Source organism: Dermacentor albipictus, chromosome 1 (genome assembly GCF_038994185.2).
Source record: "Dermacentor albipictus isolate Rhodes 1998 colony chromosome 1, USDA_Dalb.pri_finalv2, whole genome shotgun sequence".
Taxonomy (NCBI): Eukaryota; Metazoa; Arthropoda; class Arachnida; order Ixodida; family Ixodidae; genus Dermacentor; species Dermacentor albipictus.
Genome location: NC_091821.1, coordinates 79,706,696 through 79,726,916, shown reverse-complemented (window position 1 = coordinate 79,726,916; position 20,221 = coordinate 79,706,696). Strand labels below are relative to the sequence as shown.

At 45.1% G+C, this 20,221-nt stretch overlaps 1 protein-coding gene across 19 annotated transcripts in view; it reads right to left on the bottom strand.

Moving 5' to 3' along the window:
• Positions 1–16,532, bottom strand: part of LOC135915092 (uncharacterized) — a 31,657-nt gene extending 15,125 nt beyond the window's left edge. For 9 of the 19 annotated variants that reach the window (XR_010568506.1, XR_011507668.1, XR_011507675.1 and 6 more), the window contains exons 1-7: positions 16,407–16,532; positions 15,932–16,342; positions 13,059–13,247; positions 12,534–12,701; positions 12,090–12,173; positions 11,218–11,364; positions 4,334–4,433 (exon numbers count right to left, since the gene is read on the bottom strand). Coding sequence is in view for 5 of the 19 variants with exons in the window: in XM_065448089.1 (XP_065304161.1) it covers positions 4,423–4,433; positions 11,218–11,364; positions 12,090–12,173; positions 13,059–13,247; positions 15,932–16,334 (834 nt within the window). In the remaining 14 variants the exon portion in view is untranslated. Of the gene's footprint in view, positions 1–4,333; positions 4,434–6,381; positions 6,491–11,217; positions 11,365–12,089; positions 12,174–12,533; positions 12,702–13,058; positions 13,248–15,931; positions 16,343–16,406 lie in introns of those variants that run through there. The other 10 variants (XM_065448082.1, XM_065448081.1, XM_065448080.1 and 7 more) reach the window with 7 other exon arrangements.
• Positions 16,533–20,221: the final 3,689 nt, after the last annotated feature.

The following is a 20,221-nucleotide window of genomic DNA, read 5'->3' as shown; positions in this document are numbered from 1 at the left end:
CACGGCGACACTGCGGGAGAAGGCCGACAAGGCGTAAACACAATGAACCCGAAAAGCAGCAAGACAACTCGCACTTGCGTCATCTTGCACAACGAGGGCACACGAGCCTCTGACTGGCTGTCTGAGCAGGCGCTGTGGGCGGGTCAGGATCATCTTTTGCAAGGGGGTGTCGACGGCTTGCTCTCCACGCAGTGCGGTCACGGTAGGGAGAGTGGTTTGATGGAGCCGCGCTGCCGGGTTTCCCTGCCACGGCGAGGGAAAGCCAACTTCTGGGGGCATTTTTCCACTGCTTGACGTTCAATATATCGGGAGTCGCTGCTATGTTTGTTCGATGCAAGCATAACTTTTGCTACATACAGTCGAACACGGATATATCGAACTCGAAGAGGATCACGAATTAATTCGATATATTAAAAATTCGATATAAAAAATACAGGCCCAGAGGCGACCTGTGGCGGACGATGACCTACCGATCGGCACATTCAAAAGCATACTAGCCTTTATTTTAACGCGACAGCGTTAAGGAGCTCGTGTCGCAGAAAAGCCGGTGTCGTCGGCGTCGGCTCAGGCGTGCGGCGCTTGCTCAGGCACACATTTCGTTGTCACGCCGAACGCTGCGTTGCTCGACGCTCACCGTGTCTAATGCGGGGGGGGGGCGACGCCGCGAGCGACAGCGCGAGTTGGAGCCCCGTTTCTCCTCTGTCGTGACGTCACGGTGTCACGTGGTATTGAAGGCGACACCGCCGCGCCTGAGGAGCTGGGTTGAGCTCTAGTAAAAATGACAACTATTTCCACACACATGACGCAACGTAATGCTTTATTTGCCTGAAAAAAAATCGCTTATGTTGATCTGCTTCTTCGCCTTGCAAATGAAATTAAAGACGCCAACCTCGATCTTATCGAGGCTGTTCAGGTGCGAAAGCCCGGTTCCTTCCATGTCACCGCAACAACGGCGAATCAAGCCTAACGCGGCCGCCACTTCAGCGGCGGAGTACGAGCGTGTAGCCGCCCCCTCGTCCGGACGATCTTCGCCGCCACTCGAGCTGTCGGCCTGGGTCCCTGCGACTGCAGCTACAATGTTCTCGTCGGCGAGGCTTGCAGCAGCCTGAACATTGGTGTCACCGTTCACAAAATCGGCAGCAGACACTTCGGCTGGAACGGCAGCCTCCGGGAAAAGGGACGACAACGCGCAAAACGCGTCGTCCATGCACTCGTCGCCGTAGCCGTCTTCGCAGGTTTCGGGAAGTTTGGCCGTCACAAGGTCTGCCTTCTGGAAGCAGTTGGCCACGGTATCCTGGTTCACGTCTCTCCAGGCGCCCGTCATCATTTGAATGGCCTCCAGCAGGTCAACCTTAAGCTCGGTGCCCATGCGGAGGTTCACCAAAAGCCTATCAATGAGTCGCCTCCTGTAGCCGACTTTGAACGACTTAATGATGCCCTGGTCGAGCGGCTGCAACTTCGCTGTCGTGTTCGCCGACAGAAACTTGAGCGCGATGTTTTCGAGCTCGCAGGTGGTGTGATGGGCCGAGCAATTATCGACGAGAAGGCAAGCGTGACGCCCCGACTTGCCCAGTTCGGCGTCCCACGCTTGCAGCCATTCTGTAAACAGCTGATGCGTCATCCACGCCTTCTTATTGAAGGCGTAGTGAACGGGGAGCTGCTTACAGTTTTTGAAGCAGCGCGGTGCCCTTGCTTTGCCGATCACAAAGGGCTGGAGCTTTTGAGAGCCATCCATGTTTGCAGCGAGCAGAACGCTCACGCGGACTTTGCTCATCTTGCCCCCGTGACACGTGCTGCCCCGGACGTCGAGCGTCTTGCTGGGCAGCATCTGCCAAAACAACCCGGCCTCGTCAGCTTTGAAGATTTCCACGGGTGAAAACTTCGCGCAAATTTCCGGCCATTCCTTCGAAATCCACTGCTGGATATCCTGGCTGATTACGGCTCCGCTTTCCCCAGAAATGGTTTTGCCAACTATCTTGTGGTGGTTCTTAAACCTCTGTAGCCACCCTGTGTTGTTGGCGAAGTTGTCATCACCGAGTGCAGCGGCAAACCATTTAGCTTTAGCCATTAGCATTGGGCCATGCACCGGAATGTTCTTAGCCCACACCTCTAAACCCCACGCATAGAGTGCCTTTTCAACTTTCTCGTGGGCAGGAGTGCACACACGACAAGCTCCCGACGTTCGTTGCTCTGCCAATTTCGACTTTATGTCCGCCTTGTTTTTTAACAAGGTGCTTAGAGTGCTAAGAGGAATCCCGAAGTCGTCTGCCACCGTCGCACTTTTCTCGCTCGCCTCAACACGCTGAATGGATTTCAGTTTTGTCACAAAGTCCAGGTTCTTCCGCTTCTTGACGATGCTTGTGCTTGCTGCGGCCATTGCTTCCGCGTCAGCCCACCACGATCCAGTCATACGTGTCGTGAGACGCACGCAAAACAATAATGCACACGAAACACAAGAATGCGCACAAAACACAAGAATTCACGTGCGCAGCCTCCGCCAACAAAGCGCTCGCGATGGCCACCTCCGAGGGCGACAGCGACATACGAAAGGCACGAGCTGTGGTTGGCTGAGCAAAACTCGTGGAAAAGCAACAGGAAAAAAAAAGGCAAAAGGAGGAGGCTGTCGGCGCCTTCGTTCCTGGCTACCTTTTCCGAGCCGATCACTATGGTTACGCGGGGGAAGGATGAGACATTGGGAGAGAGAAAAAAAAGCAGTTCCGCAAGTCGGAGAGCGTGCGCAGCGGGAGTACAGTCCGAGCCTCCCTCTCACTCTCACATTTTCCGAGCCTTTCGGGGGAGGTGCGGAGCTCGCGGGTGCGAGTGCCGAGATCGTGCGGTGTTCTATATATCCAATGGCGGGTAAAAATATCGTTCGATATAAACGTACGAATTTCTATACTTTAACACAGAATTTTCGAGGGGATAATTTACGAGTTCGATACAGACAATAATACGATATATGTGGGTTCGATATATCCGTGTTCGGCTGTATATATACTTTGGTAACTACACCGTGTTCAGAAATTGTTCGATATAAAGAATATTTCGGTGTAAACGGGTTCGATATAATCGGGTTCGACCAGGCACGTACCCAGGGGGGGGGCAGCCCCCCCCCCCCCCGAAATCAAGTGGCATAGCCGCCCCTCCCCCCCCTCCCCACCCACGCCACCACTCCTCACACATTCCTATAGTGTCGCCAGATCAATGTTGAGACTTGGCAGCTGTTCATCGGTCAGCATTATGCTGCCTTTTTCACTCCTTTTAGATGGCGGTAGTTATCGGCATCTCTTGTAAGGACAGTTTTCTCATAGATTCCGCACCCGCGCGATTGACTTGAGATGCGTTCAGTTGTCACCATCTATTAAACCGTCACGCGCATAGCTGTTGCTTTTGTTAGTTCAACCTTCTTTGTTTAGGCTGATCCTGGGACCAGGAGAGGGATGCGGCTGTTACTCAGCTGGTTTGTACTCTCATGGAACGAGTTGCAGCCGGAGAAAATGCCAATTGCGTTGAACTTTTCCCTTTGCTTCATTATTTCCTTGAGTTACGGCTCGCCGCGACGCTGGCAGATGCCCGGAACCATATACACGTGATATGGGTTAGATAAGGTGGGAAATAAAATAATGTGAAAGAGCGTCCATCATGAAACCCTGCAATAACCCTTAAACCCATAAGCAAGACCATTACCTCGTCTGTTTTTCCCTAATTGTATAGCACTTTTCGTGCAAAATTGGAAACTGGAAACAAAAATCGCAAGGAGTTGAGAAATTAGGTGATCTACTAAGGGAGAGAGCCAAGGCAACAACCAAACTGCAAGCAAAAGCGAATAATAAAAAGTTAACCGTTGTTTGTGAGAATATTTATGGATCAACATCTTTTTATTTAAAAAGGAAGTAGAGAAAACGCCGCCGGAAGTGGAGAATAATTACCTGCTTTGGATGACGCTTCTACAGTTATCGGTCGAACCGCCTCACGTAGCCACTTCTCTGCTGTGCTTATGTGGGTGTTTTTCTAACCTTTCGCGGTGAGCGCAGTACGTCTAGAATCGCAGAGTCCTGCGCTCTACGCGGTGGTATGGGACTGGCGGCTACACAGCGTTACGCAATTCGCGGAACTGTCAAAACTGATCCACAAGGCGAAAATAACTGATATTCGAAACTATAACATGAGAAAGACTGAAGAAGCTGTAAAAAAAAATTAACGCAGCCTGAAATCAGTAAAAAATAAACCTGGCATAGGACAAACCATGATGTATGCACTAAAAGATAAGAAGGATAATGTCATAAGCAATCTCCAAGATGTAGTAAAAGCAGCGGAAAAATTCTAAGCTTACCTGTATACAGTACCCAGAGGAGTCACGATACCGCACTTAGAAACAGTAATGAACAGGATACAGAAACTCTCCTGTAACTAGCGATGAGGTCAGAAGGGCCCTGCAAGAGATGAAACGATGAAAAGCGGGAGGAGAAGGTGGAATAACAGTCGATTTAATCGAAGATGGAGGAGATATAATGCTTGGAAAACTGGCAGTTCTTTATACGAAGTGTCTATCGACTGCAAGGGTCCCAGAAAGCTGGAAGAATGCAGACATTATACTAATCAACAAAAAAGGAGACGTTAAAGAATAGAAAAAATTATAGGACCATTAGCTTGCTCCTAGTATTATATAAGATATTTACCAAAATAATCTCCAATAGAATAAGGGCAACACTGGATTTTATCAACCAAGGGAACAAGCTGGCTTCAGGAAGAGATACCTTACAATGGATCACATCCATGTCATCAATCAGGTTATCGCGAAATCTGCAGAGTACAATAAGCCTCTCTATGTGACTTATATAGATTACAAAAATGCATTTGATTCAGTAGAGATACCACCAGTCTAGAGGCACTACGTAATCAAGGACTACAGAATGCTTACGTAAAAAGCTTGAAAAATATTGCTACATGCGTGTGGTATTTGTTTGCTTGAACGAGGTGCGTAGGCGCCATCACTCCAGAAAAGAGGAGGAAGAACGAACTGGGCTCGCACTGTGAATCTAACCGGTCAGCGCTGCAACCGTTGTTGTAAATATAATCTATAAATAGTTTCTCATCTTACTGACTCGTCCTTCGCGTAAGAATATCTACAGAGGTTCTACAGCTACCTTAATTCTACACAAGAAAAGCAGGGAGATACCTATAAGGAAAGGGGTCAGACAGGGAGACACAATTTCTCCAAAGCTATTCACTGCGTGCTTAGAAGAATTCAAGCTATTAAACTGGGAAGGCTTAGGAGTAAAGATCGACGGCAATTATCTCGGCAACCTTTGGTTTGCGGATGACATTGTTCTATTCAACAACAATGCAGACGAGTTACAACAAATGATTCGTGACCTTAAAAGAGAGAGTGTAAGAGTGGGGTTGAATATTAATATGCAGAAGATGAAGATAATGATAAATAGCCGGGCAAAGAAACAAGAGATCAGGACCGCCAGTCGGCCACTAGAGACTGAAGGAGTACATTTACCTAGGTTATTTAATCACAGGGAACCCTGATCATGAGAAGGAAATTCACAGAAGAATGAAAATAGGTTGGATCGCATACGGCAGACATTGCCAGCTCCTGACTGGAAGCTTACCATTATTATTGAAAAGTAAGGTGTGCAATCAGTGCATTTTGCCAGTGCTGACATATGAGGCAGAGACTTGAGAATAAGTTGAGGACCGCGCAAAGAGCGATCGAACGAAGATTGCTAGACATGACGTTAAGAGAGAGAAAGAGAGCGCTTTGGATCAGAGAGCGAACGGGTATAGACAATGTTCCAATTGACATCAAGAGGAAAAAATGTAGCTGGGCAGGTCATGTAATGTGCCGGTTAGATAACCATTGGACCATAAGGGTTACAGAATGGGTACCAAGAGAAGGAAAACGCAATCGAGGACGACAAAACACTAAGTGGAGTGAGGAAATTAGGAAATTCGCGGGCACTAGTTGGAATCGGTTGGCGCAGGACAGGGGTAAATGGAGATCGCAGGGAGATGCCTTCGTCCTGCAGTGGACATAAAACATTATGATGATGATGATGATGGAGGTGGTGGGCCCCCCCCCCTGAAAAAAAATCCTGGGTACGTGCCTGGGTTCGACTGTACACATCAATGACATTTTAAATATTGACACTTTCGTAAAGTATGTATGCTGATGATACAACAGACAGCACTTCTGACTGCATGAGATCATAAAAGCCTAATGAGCGATGCCAATAAAGTGCTGATGAAGTTATCGTTCGGGACACATGTAAACTCATTAACAATAAACACTTCCAAAACGAAAGTTGTTTTGTTTAGGCCTATAAATCGAAAAATTGTCTCCTACGCACCATTAGAACTTAATTAGGAAATCCAGGTGGTATCACGTTTCAAATGTCTAGGTGCAACTTTCAAATAACACATGTCATGGACTGTGCATGTTGAAACACTGCTTTCCAGTACATCCAGGATCTCTGACATTCTGTCAAGGAAGCGTTTTTCATTACCGAAAACAATCAATCTTCTCATCTATAATTCTTTGTTTTTATCTCATATAAACTACTGTCATCTTGTTTGGGGCACGGCTGACAAATAACTATAAATTACATATAATACAGAAAAATGCTATTTGTGCTATTGCAAATGTTCCTTATGGCAGTCACACTGCCCCACTTTTCAATGAAATTAATCTAATTACTCTACCAGACTTATCACACAATTATTATGAAGTGGTACCACGTAGGCCTTAGAAAGGATACATTTATAAGTAACTATGTATACACTTATACAGTAAAACCTTGTTAAACCGTACCCGCTTAAACAGTAGTTTCTTTTTAAAAGTAGCAAAGTCAAATCCCCGACTCAGCGGCCATTGAACATAAAGTGTTTTTTATCTGCATACACCGTACCAGCTTATTGCGTACATATCGGTTAACACGTAGTGTTTCCACTTTTCGTCGCGCAAACACGGTGGTGCGCCATCTCCATTGGGTGGCCCGGCAGAACAACAAGCCTCAGAGATCAGAACAACGGCCTCCAAGCGCCTTGTGCGTTTGTGCGTGAGGCAACATCAATATCAACAGCATTTCGGGGCCGTGCCAGAGAGCATTGTGGCGGCATGCAAACAAGGTCTCATGTTGTGCCGAAGCTCAGATAAAAAAGACGGCAGGTGCTCAGCATAGAAAAAAAACCAGACATTGTTCATGCTATCGAACATGACACAAAGCCGGCACTGGCACGCGACAGGGATCTAATGTTGCTTGCAGTGTGTGGCATTTGGAATGCGAAGAAGTTGCTTGGCAGCGCAGCCGCGACCGCAAAGCGATGTCGGCTATGAGGTTCGAGTTTTTGCCATCGTTGCCTCTGTTGCAGAAGTGTCGACTAGCGACAGTGATGAGGACGACACGGAAAGCGACAGCACGGGCGATTCAGGCCCGACAGTGGCAGAAGCTGCGTGTTACGTCAGCCTCGCAAATGCAATCGTGACGACGAGAACAGCACCCTGCAATGAAAAAGGTGCCCCACGACTTCTACAGCGCTACCGCCCACGTGCACGGAGAACATGCCATGCCAACAAGAAATCTGCCATGTGAGTGTTTGCCAAGAAGAGGGGGCTGGCTGAAAAGGTGGCTCGCAGCTTTAGTAAGTTTGAGACCGCTGTCGTCGCTGCTAGGCCGCCGCAGCATCTAACGAAAATAACACTTCTGTCGCGCAAAGTGAATAAATACTGCATGTTTTTTTTTTTGCTGTCATCGCAGTCTCTCTGAGTTCTGTTTTTGACAGGTGAGTGGGCGATCTCATGCTATTTCGGTTAAGCAGTACTACTGTTTAGTACATGCTTTTTCTCAGCTCCGGCCAACTACAGTTTAAAGGGGTTTCACTTTAATACTCATCTCGTTCAAATGTGGGAGGTTCAGTGCATGTGCACTAATTATGGTAAAGAAATGCTGCGATTTCTTTTGCTGTTGTACTTTAATTGACTAACAATCTGAAAATATCCGTTATGGCCCTTTATCGTTTTTTTTTTTGTACGTTGTTGAACTCACACTTGATGCACTATTTTGTTTATGCCACATAATCGCTTTTCTTATGCTATTACTGAACTAATGCCTGTTGTAGCGCAGTTTGGCTTTCACTCAGGACAGAGTACTGCGGGCCTGTTAGAAGATTTTAATGACTATATCTGTAACGAAGTCAATAAAAACAATGTTATTTTGACTCTTTTCGTTGACTTACAAAGAGCATTTGACACATTATATCACGAACGGTTACTACCAAACTAAGCAGATTTGGTTTCAGAGGCCCGTATTACTCATTAAAAAAAATTATTAAACAGGCAGACAGCAACGTGTCCTATAGTCCTATAATTCTTTGTTGTGTGTTAAATCAGGGGTACCGAAAGGGTCCATATTGGGACTGCTTTTGTTAACATTTACATGAATGACCTTGCTTGCTTAAGACTAAAATCGAAATTTATTTATACAACCTTTGTCCATAATGTTTCAAGACTGATTTATTTTCTTCTCTAGAACTGATTCCCCAATACAAATTTTTGGTGCGTATGTGTAGCGCCATCTTTTCGGGCTAACCTGAGCTATTTATGTTAATTTCTGTGGCAGCCGCTAGATGGCACTATATGTAGAAAAATACGTTGTCACTAGTTGTCTGCGCATTGTACTGTGAGTGAATGTGGTAAGATGGACATCCACCTCAAACAGCGTGTAAACATAAAATTCTGTGTGAAGCTTGGCAAGACAGCCACACAGATGGATGAGCTCCTTCGTGACACTTACGGCAACGAGACATTATCGTGGGCGCGAGTTTTCGACTGGCACATGAGGTTCGTTTCAGGGAGAATGTCAGTGAAAGACAACACAAGGCAGGGGCGCCCTGCAACCTCACATAATGAAAACAATGTGGCTCGGATTAGGGAGATCATACAGCAAGACCGCACCATTACACATGCTATCGGATACTCTCGACATTAGTGAGACAACATGCCACCAAATCTTGCGCGAGAACTTGGGGAAACGAAACCTGAATGCCAGATTTGTGCCGCGCTCCCTCATGCAGGACCAGAAGGACACGCGGGCATCGGTGAGCGCTGATTTGCTCTCCGAGGCAGAGAGGATGCTGCATTCGTCGACAGCATCATTGCTGAAGACGAAACATGGTGTTTTGAACACGATCCTCAAACAAAGAGACAGAGCACTGAATGGCAGTCCACAAGCTCTCCGGCATCGAGAAAGGTGCGGCAACAGCAGACCAAAACAAAAACGATGGCGACAGTTTTTTTTTTTTTAATGAGAGAGGCGTCATACACCACGAGTTCATCCCACAAGGGCAGACGGTGAATCAAGAGTTTTATATCCGCGTGCTCCAACACATCCGTGATGCACTGTGACGCCTTCGCCCTGACTTATGGACATCTGGACAATGGAGCCTTCTCCACGATAACACAAGGCCGCACACTGCTCTCAGCGTGACAAAATTTCTTGCCATGCACAGCATTACTGTACTTCCCCATTTGTCATACTCGCCTGACCTCTCCCCATGCGATTTTTTCCTGTTTCCTCATGTGAAGAGAGCACTAAAAGGTCGCTGGATGGGGAGCGTGGAGGCCATTCAACACGCCACGACAAAGGAACTGACAGCCCTGCCAAAAGAAGCATTTTCCAACTGTTTGCAAGATCTCATGCAAGAAGTGTTAGAAGCTGTGCATAGACTGCAAGGGAGACTATTTCAAAGGGGTGCTGCACAAATGATTTCAATGTTACACATTTTTTTTAATGGACTCAGTCTCGGAACTTTGACAAAAGTCTTATGCTGATGACACGGCTTTGGTTGTATCGAACAAACTTTTGAACGAAGCCACTATAGTACTACAGTATGATGTCTCTAAACTACTTGATTGGTTCATTGACAAAAAAATGTTTATTAATAAATCGAAGACTAACATATGTTTTCACAACCGATACAAAGTAGTTGCGGATATTTTCCCTGTTTATCTCCACACCAGTGACTGCCTTGCATGCTCATGTTCTCCGGTAACTCTGGTGAAAAACACAAAATACCTGGGGCTATACTTTGACGACACGTTGTCATGGAATGTCCACATTGAAGAGTTTGCAAGGCGCTTACGTGCCGTGCGCGCTCATTTGTCTGCTCTAAAATCTTTCTGTGATGTAAATGTTCATAAAATGGTTTACAAAGCACTTGGTGAATCGATCATTAGGTACGGAATAACAATTTACGGCTTTGCTTCTTCTAGTAGACTTAGGATAATTAACCGCATCCTAAAAAAAATTGCCTACAGCCTCTCGTATGGCACACTTGGTTATAGGGATGTCTTGCTGAGCATGTACCAGTCATGTTGTTTGTCGAGCACCAAGTTTTGTTTGACACCATGAGTAAGAATTGTTTTTCTACTAATTTCAAAAACGAACATGAAATCTCGCAGGTTACGTTAGATAGAAAAATATGTGGTACCTCGTGCGTACACAAACTACAGCAAGAGGACTCGTGCTTTCTACGTGCCGGCTAATTTCAATAATTTGAATGAGAATGATATCGCCGGAACATTGAAACAAATAAAATCACATTTAAGATCACGGGTGATACGTAATGCCCATATTTGTTGAACCTTTTCTTCAGGATTTTGAAGCATGTATACAAAGATGGAGCAATTCAGAAGGCTTCATACTTTGTACCCTTTCTTTTTCCATGTTGTTACCTATCCGAACCTGTTTGTGTGAGCCTGATTGTGAAGTTATCTTAAATGTCAATGCTTTTTCACACATTTTTTTTAATGTGTCATTATTTCCGTTGTGTACACATATCAGTACTTCCCACTCACTGCCCAACCTCGCACACAAGCATTGTTGCTTATGCGGGTTGGGTTGGGTTTGTAATGGCGACATGTTTGGATGTAATAAAGATTATTATTATTATTATTATTATTATTATTATTATTATTATTACTCCACTGTGGATTCCCCATTTGGCTTGCTTCTTTGTAAGACAAGAAACAGAAAGAAATAATCATGTTCACCAGCAGACCTTTAAAGTGTGCTACTGCTAAGTAGTGCCTGTGAAAGTAAACCAGTTGTGTTATAAGACAATGTTTAGAAGTTAAAGTTGTAGCCAAAAATGTGCAAAGGTTAAGAGGTTCTATAAAAAGCAGGAAAGAGACGATGCCAGATTACATACTTTTCATAAAAGAGTGAGCTGTCAATGATCTTTCAATGCCTGACGATTTTTGCTTTGCATCTTGTTCCCCTCCAGAGTCAACCTCACCCTCAGAGTCTGAAGTCTCGCTTGCACACATTTGTTCACACTGTACTGCACCTACATCACCTAAAAAAAGGAGAGGAAATACACTGACTCACGCGAATTACTGACAAGCACCAAATAATGTAGCAAGCAAATCACACGGAAAACCATTAAAGATAACTTATTAGATCCTCATCAAGAAGATACTAAGTACAAAAGCTCTGCTTTTTTGCCCAAGACTAAAAAAATTAAACTGGAGTTTTACACGCCACATCTGTGAAGTGGTTTTGGAACACACCGTAGTGGGGGACTCCAAGTTAATTTTGACCTCATGGTGCTCTTATCATTCACCAGAAAGTGACCGAAGCCAGGGTCAAACCTGTGACCTTGTGCTCAGCAGCACAATGCTACAGCCAGTTGGCTACCATGACAAGTGGTCTCTAACACCGATTGATATGTTTTAGTGTTCTAAAGAGAATCCTCAGTCGCTCTTGTGTCAAGTTTACTCTGTATTTCAAAATTCACGTCCGTTAAAATGCCATTAGAAACTGCTTTACATTCCACTTTTGCACCAACAGCTTCAAGTGTAAACCGTTGCGAAAACATGCCCTGCCATTTATTTATGTGCTCCACCTTATGCTGAGTGTTTTTCTATAACATGCTATGCTACCAGTAGATATATTTTTTAAAGATTATTGTGGCATTGTCAAGCATCATCTTGCAGCAGTTCCTTCTCAATATTCATTTTTTTTTTCAATAACAGCATTCTAAACATGTTTTCATTATATTATCAAACGGCACAGACTTACTGCACACGTTGGCAGCATTCGCCCTAGATGTTGATGCATGTGATGACTGCTTGTGAACAGATCTCCCATACCTCTTCTGTGCTCCTAAAATTGAAAAGACAGCATTGAAAGGATTCAGGAAACGGGCTATAATTCCTTAGTGGAACGACCACAAACAATGCAATTTCAAAGCTCAGATGTCCCCGGTTTCTAGTGAAAGCAGAGAGATCCATTTTACAGAGCTGTATATAAATTTACAATGTAGAGGTGACTCAGCAAAATGGCGGGTCACTGGCCACCTGCTAGGGGAACCATACAATTTTTGGGGAAATCGCATGTTTTCCTTGAAGGTGCAGGCCTACTCTCCGTTTTACCAAGAAAAATTATGTGGCATAGAAAAAGTAGTATGAAGAATATAGTGAAGTAAGAAAGCTTGCTAATATGAAAAACAAATAGGAAACACACTTTTCATCACAGAGGGCGGTGGAAGTGGTAGTCGCTGCACACTTTCCAGACTTGAGCAAGGGTTCTTCGTTGCTTCTTTCTTTTGCCCCTTCCCAGGTCCACCTCACTCTCCAAGTCTGACCCATTTTTCAGCTTGCTTGAGTTTTTGTTGCCCTGCATTATATGTTCCTAAGGAATGTGACAAATAATGGGCATAAATTCAAGCACTGCCCCAATAATTCAACTGACTAATTCTTGAAGTTTTTTAATAACCTTAAGAGATCTAGAGTTACCACGTAACCTTAAACAAGTTGCTGCGCCAGTGTGTATATAAGCTTTCATTTCTGAATGAAAAAGTGAGTGTACCCTTGTAAGCATGTAAAACCTACAGCTCTGTCACCAAAGAAAACAATCTTGCTAAAGTTCCTCTTTTTTTTTCCGAGATGTGTGCGCACATTGCAATTTTGAGTACATTGCCAACATGAATAAGGCTACTATGTGATGAGACATACTACAACATAATTAGTAGAGAAATAGAAAACTTACTGAATGTGTCTATGGGCACACAAGGCACAACTTGCCAGATGGACGATGGAAATGCTCCACATGTTGCTAAATACGAAATATTCTTGAAATCCTGTGGCCACAAGCACACATCACCATGCAGCCGCTTGGTATGTACAAGAACCACAGAGTCACCCTTCTCTGGAAACTTGATGACTGCACAGCGGTCACCTTAAAGGAAAACAATACACATATAGTAGAGTTATATATAAAGGGAAAACAGGGGGAAGGCGGTAGATGGAAATTCGAGATGATGAGCAAAACGAGAACAAGATGAAAGCGGGAGCCAACGTTTTGACAAGTGGACTGACCTTGAACAAGCATTGAAAAAGATAAGTTCATTTGTCGAAACGTTGGCTTCTGCTTTCACCTTGTTCTCGTTTTGCACATCAGTTCTATACACAGGAGTTTATTGATCATTTGCATATTCAGATGCACGAGAGGAAAAACAACCAGCTTCTTTTTGAATGGAACTCGCATGCATTTTTCTGACACCCATGTCAGAGGCCAAACCGCAGCAGAGAAGGCTTGGACACAATCAATATTACCAGTGCTGATGAGGGACATGGTGTCAAATATACATAATCTTTCTTCAGGAACTTCCTTCCAATTACGTATGGCATACCTTACGCATTATGGGCAAAGTTCTCTACCACAACTACACCTCCATCAAGGAGCTTGCAGAAGTTATTCCTCCTACTAGTGTCTAAGAGAATTCCTTCTGGAAAGGTCACTTTTTACAGCAAAGCTGTATACCTCTACCCTCCAAGGAAATTTTCATGTCGTAAGCAAAAAAAGCTCCCCACACGTGGGCCAATCCCGAAGATAGTGCAATGCCGGCCCGACTCGCGGCGGAGGTGAAGTAGGCGTTAAGCACTCTCCATATGTGGGCTGGTCCCAAAGATAGTGCAATACCGGCCCATCCCACGGTGAAGGTGAGGCATTAAGCGCTCCCCATATGTGAGCCGATCCCAGAGGTAGTGCAATGGCGGGCCGACCCGCGGTGGAGGTGGAGCAGGCGTTAAGCACTCCCCATACGTGGGCCATCCCGAAGATAGTGCCATGCCAGGCCGACTCGCAGCGGCGGTGCAGCTCCTCAGTAAGGGGCCCACATACACAGCTTCGCCGGTCATCCTTATTCACAGAGTGGAAGGGCACTGAGTTTTTTTACCTGTGGCCCTTGGCAAAGGGGCACAAGAGGCCCATCTTCATGTTGTGCAGTGAGCAAAGGGAACTGCTTACAATCATTTTCTTTCTGTACTGAAGCTTCTGTGTTTCAACTATTCTGTTCGACAGTTCCTCGAGCGAGTGCTGCGGCTTTCTCAGAAGCATTTCGATGGTGTTCAAGTGGCTCTCAAACGGAAATGCACTCCATGAGTCCAGTGGCCCCAAGTGTCTTGCATCATCGGCAAGGTGGCAAAGCCCATGTACATTACGGCATACACGGTGCTGACCATATATTTCCACAAAGCCTCTAACAAGTAACTTCAAAAGCTTCTTAGCACAGTTGAGCTCAGTGGCTTCTGTGCTTTTTGATGCAAGAATGGCTATTGCTACATGAAGACCAAGAAAGTTTTTATACATCCCTTGTGGCACTACAGAGGACAACACCAGTGTACTACTATAAGCACAAGGAACCTGAATTCTGTCACTTTCCAGCGATCTATGTCATGTAGGCCTCTTGGATGTTGGTTGAAGTCAGATGGTAGAAAAAGAGAAAGCTCTGTTTGCTTGGCTGAAATATGATTTTGTGCAGAAGCCCCTCATCTAATCTGCTTGGGATTTTGAATTCGCAGCAGCAATTTTCGCACGTCTACTAGGCACACAAGATGCATATAATCCAGTGGCACATCTTTCACCAAGTCAACTGGCCACTCCTCAAGAACCATATTGCCAAAATGGTGTTGCTGTTGAAATTGGCCTCGAAATGTGGTGTTGGTGCGCAGACTCCCACTCTTTGCCAGAAAGCACACTCTCCCTTCAATGTAGAGGCCTTTCACAGTGCAGTTTGTACAGCTGTAGTACCCAATGTGGTTTCTTACAGTCAGGATAAATGCTATTGCAGGTGCGTCACAGATGATGGCATTTATTCTGACTGGTATAACCTGCGCGCCAAAACATATGCCATAGCTAACAACTTCCTTAACGTCATCAACTGATGAAGAAACTCATTTGCCTCATCAGGTTTTTTTCTCGCTAAAGAAGACACCTACAGCAAGTGGGCCACGAGCTCGACCAATGTAATATATATTACATTGGTCGAGTGCTTGAATGCATTTTGCTATAGTGACTCTGCTTTAAATAAACAAAAAATGAACCTACACCAACTTCCAAATACAATTAAACTTTTATTGTCACCTTATACATATAAAGACCAAAAAGCACATATATGCATATTGTTCAAAAAACAAATATACCCTGATTAATAAAGGAAAATTTACAATTCCAATAGCAAAGCAGAACAAAAATTCTTATTGCCACCCTGCTCGGACATTTGAGTTTGCAGCATGGAATAAAAAATAATGAAGCAAAAAGAAGATAGGAATTAGCATTATTAAACTGCGAAAGCAACAGAAATGACATGAAGGAATTAATCTTGACCACATCACTTCAATAGCACTGCAAACGCCTGCGGTTAAGACGTGTGCAGCAATGGAATTGTAACAAATTTGCCATGCCAGGGTAACCTGACAAGCTTACGCACATTCCTTAATGGCCAACATTTAGCATCAGTTAGCACCGCTGTATGCCCAACATTTTCCTTTATGGCCCAAATGCAGTTTTTCAGCAAAATCGAAGGGCGCCGATGAGTCCGCGGTAGCTAAAGCAAATGTAGGCTCCGGGGTCCTGCTTACCAGAGAACCCACATTGACTTGTGCGTACATTTCTCCTGAAGGATCCTGTTCCCTTCTCACAGCGAAGTGAACCATCCGAAGAGTCACGTAGAGTCGATCCATTAGGGAAGCAAGGCACATTGTCCTTAATGCGCGTAGTGTCACAACCACCATCCTGAACTTCCGATGTCGCCTCGGTGCAGCGGCCAGCATCACAAGGCGAACAAATGTTTGCAGGGACAGCACAACTGCACATGTTAATGCAAGTGTGTGGCGTATATGCGCCACTGCACAGTTCTAGACTTGCGAATTCTTGAGCCGTTGACTGCTGGTTGCCGGTGCGAGATCCGAAATCCTCGAATATCGTCTTTGTTTCCAGCGACGCTCTCTTTCGCGTGTACGGCTTCTCCCGCAGTCTAGGCATGCTGGCACCTGGGAAGAAAACATTTTTCAATACCCAAACGAAATAAAAAAGAAATTGATGTAGCTGCCATACCTTAGTAGCTGAGCAGGAAACTTCGGCAGGCACGGCACGTGAAAACGATGCTCCGCTGCCCTTAAAACGATGGCTAGAGCTTGGATTGGATTGGATTACTACAGGGCTTTGCTTTGCCAAGGCTATAACACTTCAACGTGCATCTACGCAAATATAAATAGGTTTTTAAAATATTGTATTATTACACAGTGAAAAATTTACTTATTTTGGGAATATTCGGTATCTGATTTTCGGGTTGTTAGTTTCTGCTAACCCTCTCGGCGCCTTAAGGGCAGGAAAACGTAACCTTTGAGATTACTGTCAATGCATAGCGGCTCTGGCATATTGTAGCTTTCGTAATCGCTTTCAACGCACGCACGACACGCAGCCACCACAAGCGTAGCCTTCGAGATTTGTTTTTGTTACCTACAATGATTTAATTGTATGCAAAATTGAACACAGTAGACTACTTCCTGTTTTAAGAAACCAGCCAAAAACAGACGCACACAGGAAACATACAAGAATACAGGAAAGAGGCTGGAAGAGGCCTGTCTTTGAAATCTTCGTTTGCAAGACTTGTCACCGGTAGGATGATCGCCTTCACAAAATTTACACTTAGGTACGGACACATATATGTTCATCTCCTGGGTTGCGAGTACCACATCCCCTGCACTGAACAAAGTCAGGTGTTGGACACACATCAGAGCGGTGCTCGACCCTTCCGCAGGTGAAGCAGACGTCGAATTGCGTCTTGTAAAGGTAGCATCTCACTAGAGTGGATCCATATCTGACAATATTGGGCACTTTGAGTCCATCGAAAAGTACAATGACCGATCCAGACGTCTTGGTGCGCTTGGCAGCCAGCGCAAGCGGATTCAAATAATGCACGATATTTCTTGTTATCATAGCTTGCGAGTCTAATGTCCACTCTTGAGATGTCACCTCTTCATGTGGCATGTGGTGCCGCTTTGCATGCATTTACTTCGTATTCCGCTTCCATGATCTTGAAGGACTTTGATTCTAACGTACTTCGCCGCGTGTTCGGGCTTAGGTGTGCTGACTACGATAATATCTTGAGTGAAGTTTGGGCAAACATCCGGGCCTCCTCTTCCGTTAGGCCTGACGCCTTGATTACTGCGGAACCAATCGCGGTGGTGCTCACCTTGTTTAAATTGAGTCCTCCTCGAGGTCGTTTAATGCTTTTTCTGTGCTCCTCAGACAGTTGAGGCATCCTCGAAGCTTTGATAATCCGATTTTTAACCATTCCACCGACGGTGGTTCCATTGACGCCATGCTATCGCTGATTAGGTGGCAATGTACTCCCCTCATCCACAGCCTTTGTGCTAACTCGTGATCCTCGGCCAGCCACTACCTGCCAGCCGAAGTCGTCCTGAGCATTGTTTCCTTAATTTCCAGCAAAATCTTCATTTTCCATGTTTGTATCCGCCATGCCTGCTGGCAGGTGGGCTTACTAGGCCCAACAAAAGCCCTACTCCTCACTAAGCTTAGCTCCGCTAAGCTCAGCTCGGCGTGTAGGAGCAGAAAAAGTCCCGTAATATTGTGAAAATAGAGGCCCCACGTCGAATCTTGGTGTCAGTCGATTCGCCGTCGCTTCGTACGTGGATCTGGTGTATTTCTTTTCGTTGTACTCTCAAGATTGGCGAGCGGAGCATGGAAAAAAACGGAGCCGATGCTTCCACGTTTGCACTGCTCGGCTGTTCTTCTTCTTCCACCTCTCTTTCTTAGTAGATGGCTTAGTTTCTCAACTCCTTGCGACTCTTGTTTCCTGTTGCCAATTTTGCATGAAACGTGCTGTACAATTAAGGAAAAACCAGACAAGGTAACGGGTGACAGTCATATTGCTTATGCGTTTAAAGGTTATTGCAGGGTTTGATGATGGACGCTGTTTCCCATTATTTTACGTTCCACCTTATCTAACCCATATCGTGGGTATATGGTTCCGAGGGTCTGCCAGCGTCGCGGCGAGCTTCACCCGAGGAAGTAATGAAGCAAAAGGAAAAGTTAAACGCAACGGGTGTGTTCTCCGGCCGCAACGCGTTCCACGAGCATACAGACGAGCTGACCATGAACCGAATCCCTTTCCTGGTTCCTGGATCAGTCTAAACAAAGAATGTTAAACTAACGAAGCAACAGCGATGCGCGTTACCGCTGAAGAGACTGTGAGAACTGAAATCATCTCGAGTTAATCGCGCAGGCACCAAATCTATGAGAAAACTGGCCTTTACACCCCAGGAGATTCTTCTCTACTTCATCTACCTCGTACCGCTACCTATGCTTGTAATGTATCCGGTCGTATAATTTTTCCCCACCAATATTCTAAAGGTCTCTGACCGGCTGATTCGTATATGAAAATGGACTATTAAGTATTTTCGAATATCGAAACTAACCAAATATTTCGGAACGAACGACTCCGTCTGCTAAGCAAAGTATCGCAAATTAGTTAAAAATTAACACAACAAACGTTTTCGCTGCAGTGCTGGAACACAATGTGTGACGCAAGCTTTGTTTTTGGTTTCGCTGTGGTAGGCTATATGACGACTTGTGAATTCTGCTTGTAGTCTGTAATTCAGTGTTTCTCATAGTCTAGCCGCGTTTAGCAGCTAGCTTTAACTTCTACGCTAAAACCAGTCGTGTTTTCCTTGCAACGGGCCATTTTACATGCGTCTGCGGCACAGAAGTCTTTCAGCAGCTTCTTTTCTTTTTACACAAGCAAGTTAGACAGCAGCCATTCATCTTGGGAAAGCTTGTTTGCAACTGTGCTCTAAGGGTTTTGAGAGGTTGTTTGTGGAGTTCTTTTATTGACAATTAGTGATCTTGTGTTTAAGACTGATCCTAATTGTCCTTGATAGGTAATTGTACTAATCGGTACAAGGGTAGTGCATAATTATACGAATTCCTGATTATATATATATATATATATATATATATATATATATATATATATATATATATATATATATATTATGTATGTATATGTGAGGAGAGGAAATTTAGCGAGGGGCCTGATTGAACTGCTGGCACATTTCGAAATTCCAGAGACGCACTGTTCACCTCTCCGTCAAACGGGGAACCGAGAAACGGTGCATTAGGTGAAGCAGCGCAAACAACCGCCTCGGCGCTCAGTTATGCCAACTGCGTCAGCGAAGGCATTCGCGGCTTCGTGAAAGAACAACACGGCCGATAAATGAGCGCTCATGAGAGCACAGTCGCAATTGTCTTTATTAATGTTTTATGACGCGCAAAAAAGCGAGACTCACTAATCACCAAAAGAAAAGCGAGGATCAGTAATAAATGAACAGCCCGCAATATATGTAACACAGCTGCCGCGTTTTAAGTGACTGATATTGACTCGCCTCAGGGTGGAACAACGCGGCTCATATGCGCAGATATGTACGCTTTGCCACATTTTGACATTACTTCATACCAGCGATGCATCTTTTCCCCGATATTTGACGTTAACAACTATCAGTGGCTGTATATGTCGACGCAAACAAGTGCACCGCTTTGGTAAATCCGACGCGGAAGGCTGCGCTCGAGGAACTCTTGAATGCGGTAAATGGCGGTGTGCAAGTGCAGAAATCAGCGACGAGAAACTCCTAGGCATCATGTAGTGTCGCTGAGCGGAAATACGGGCCTGTAGAAACGGTGTGGAGAAGGACAGACGAAAAAAAAAAAAAAAGCGTCTGTCCCGTCTACTCCGTTTCTTCACGCCCGTATTTCCTCTCAACGACACTACATGATGCACCCCAACTGTCCCAACAGACTATGCTTCTGTACTCCAAGGCGCCGCGTCGGCAGACGGCACTCAGGGTGCC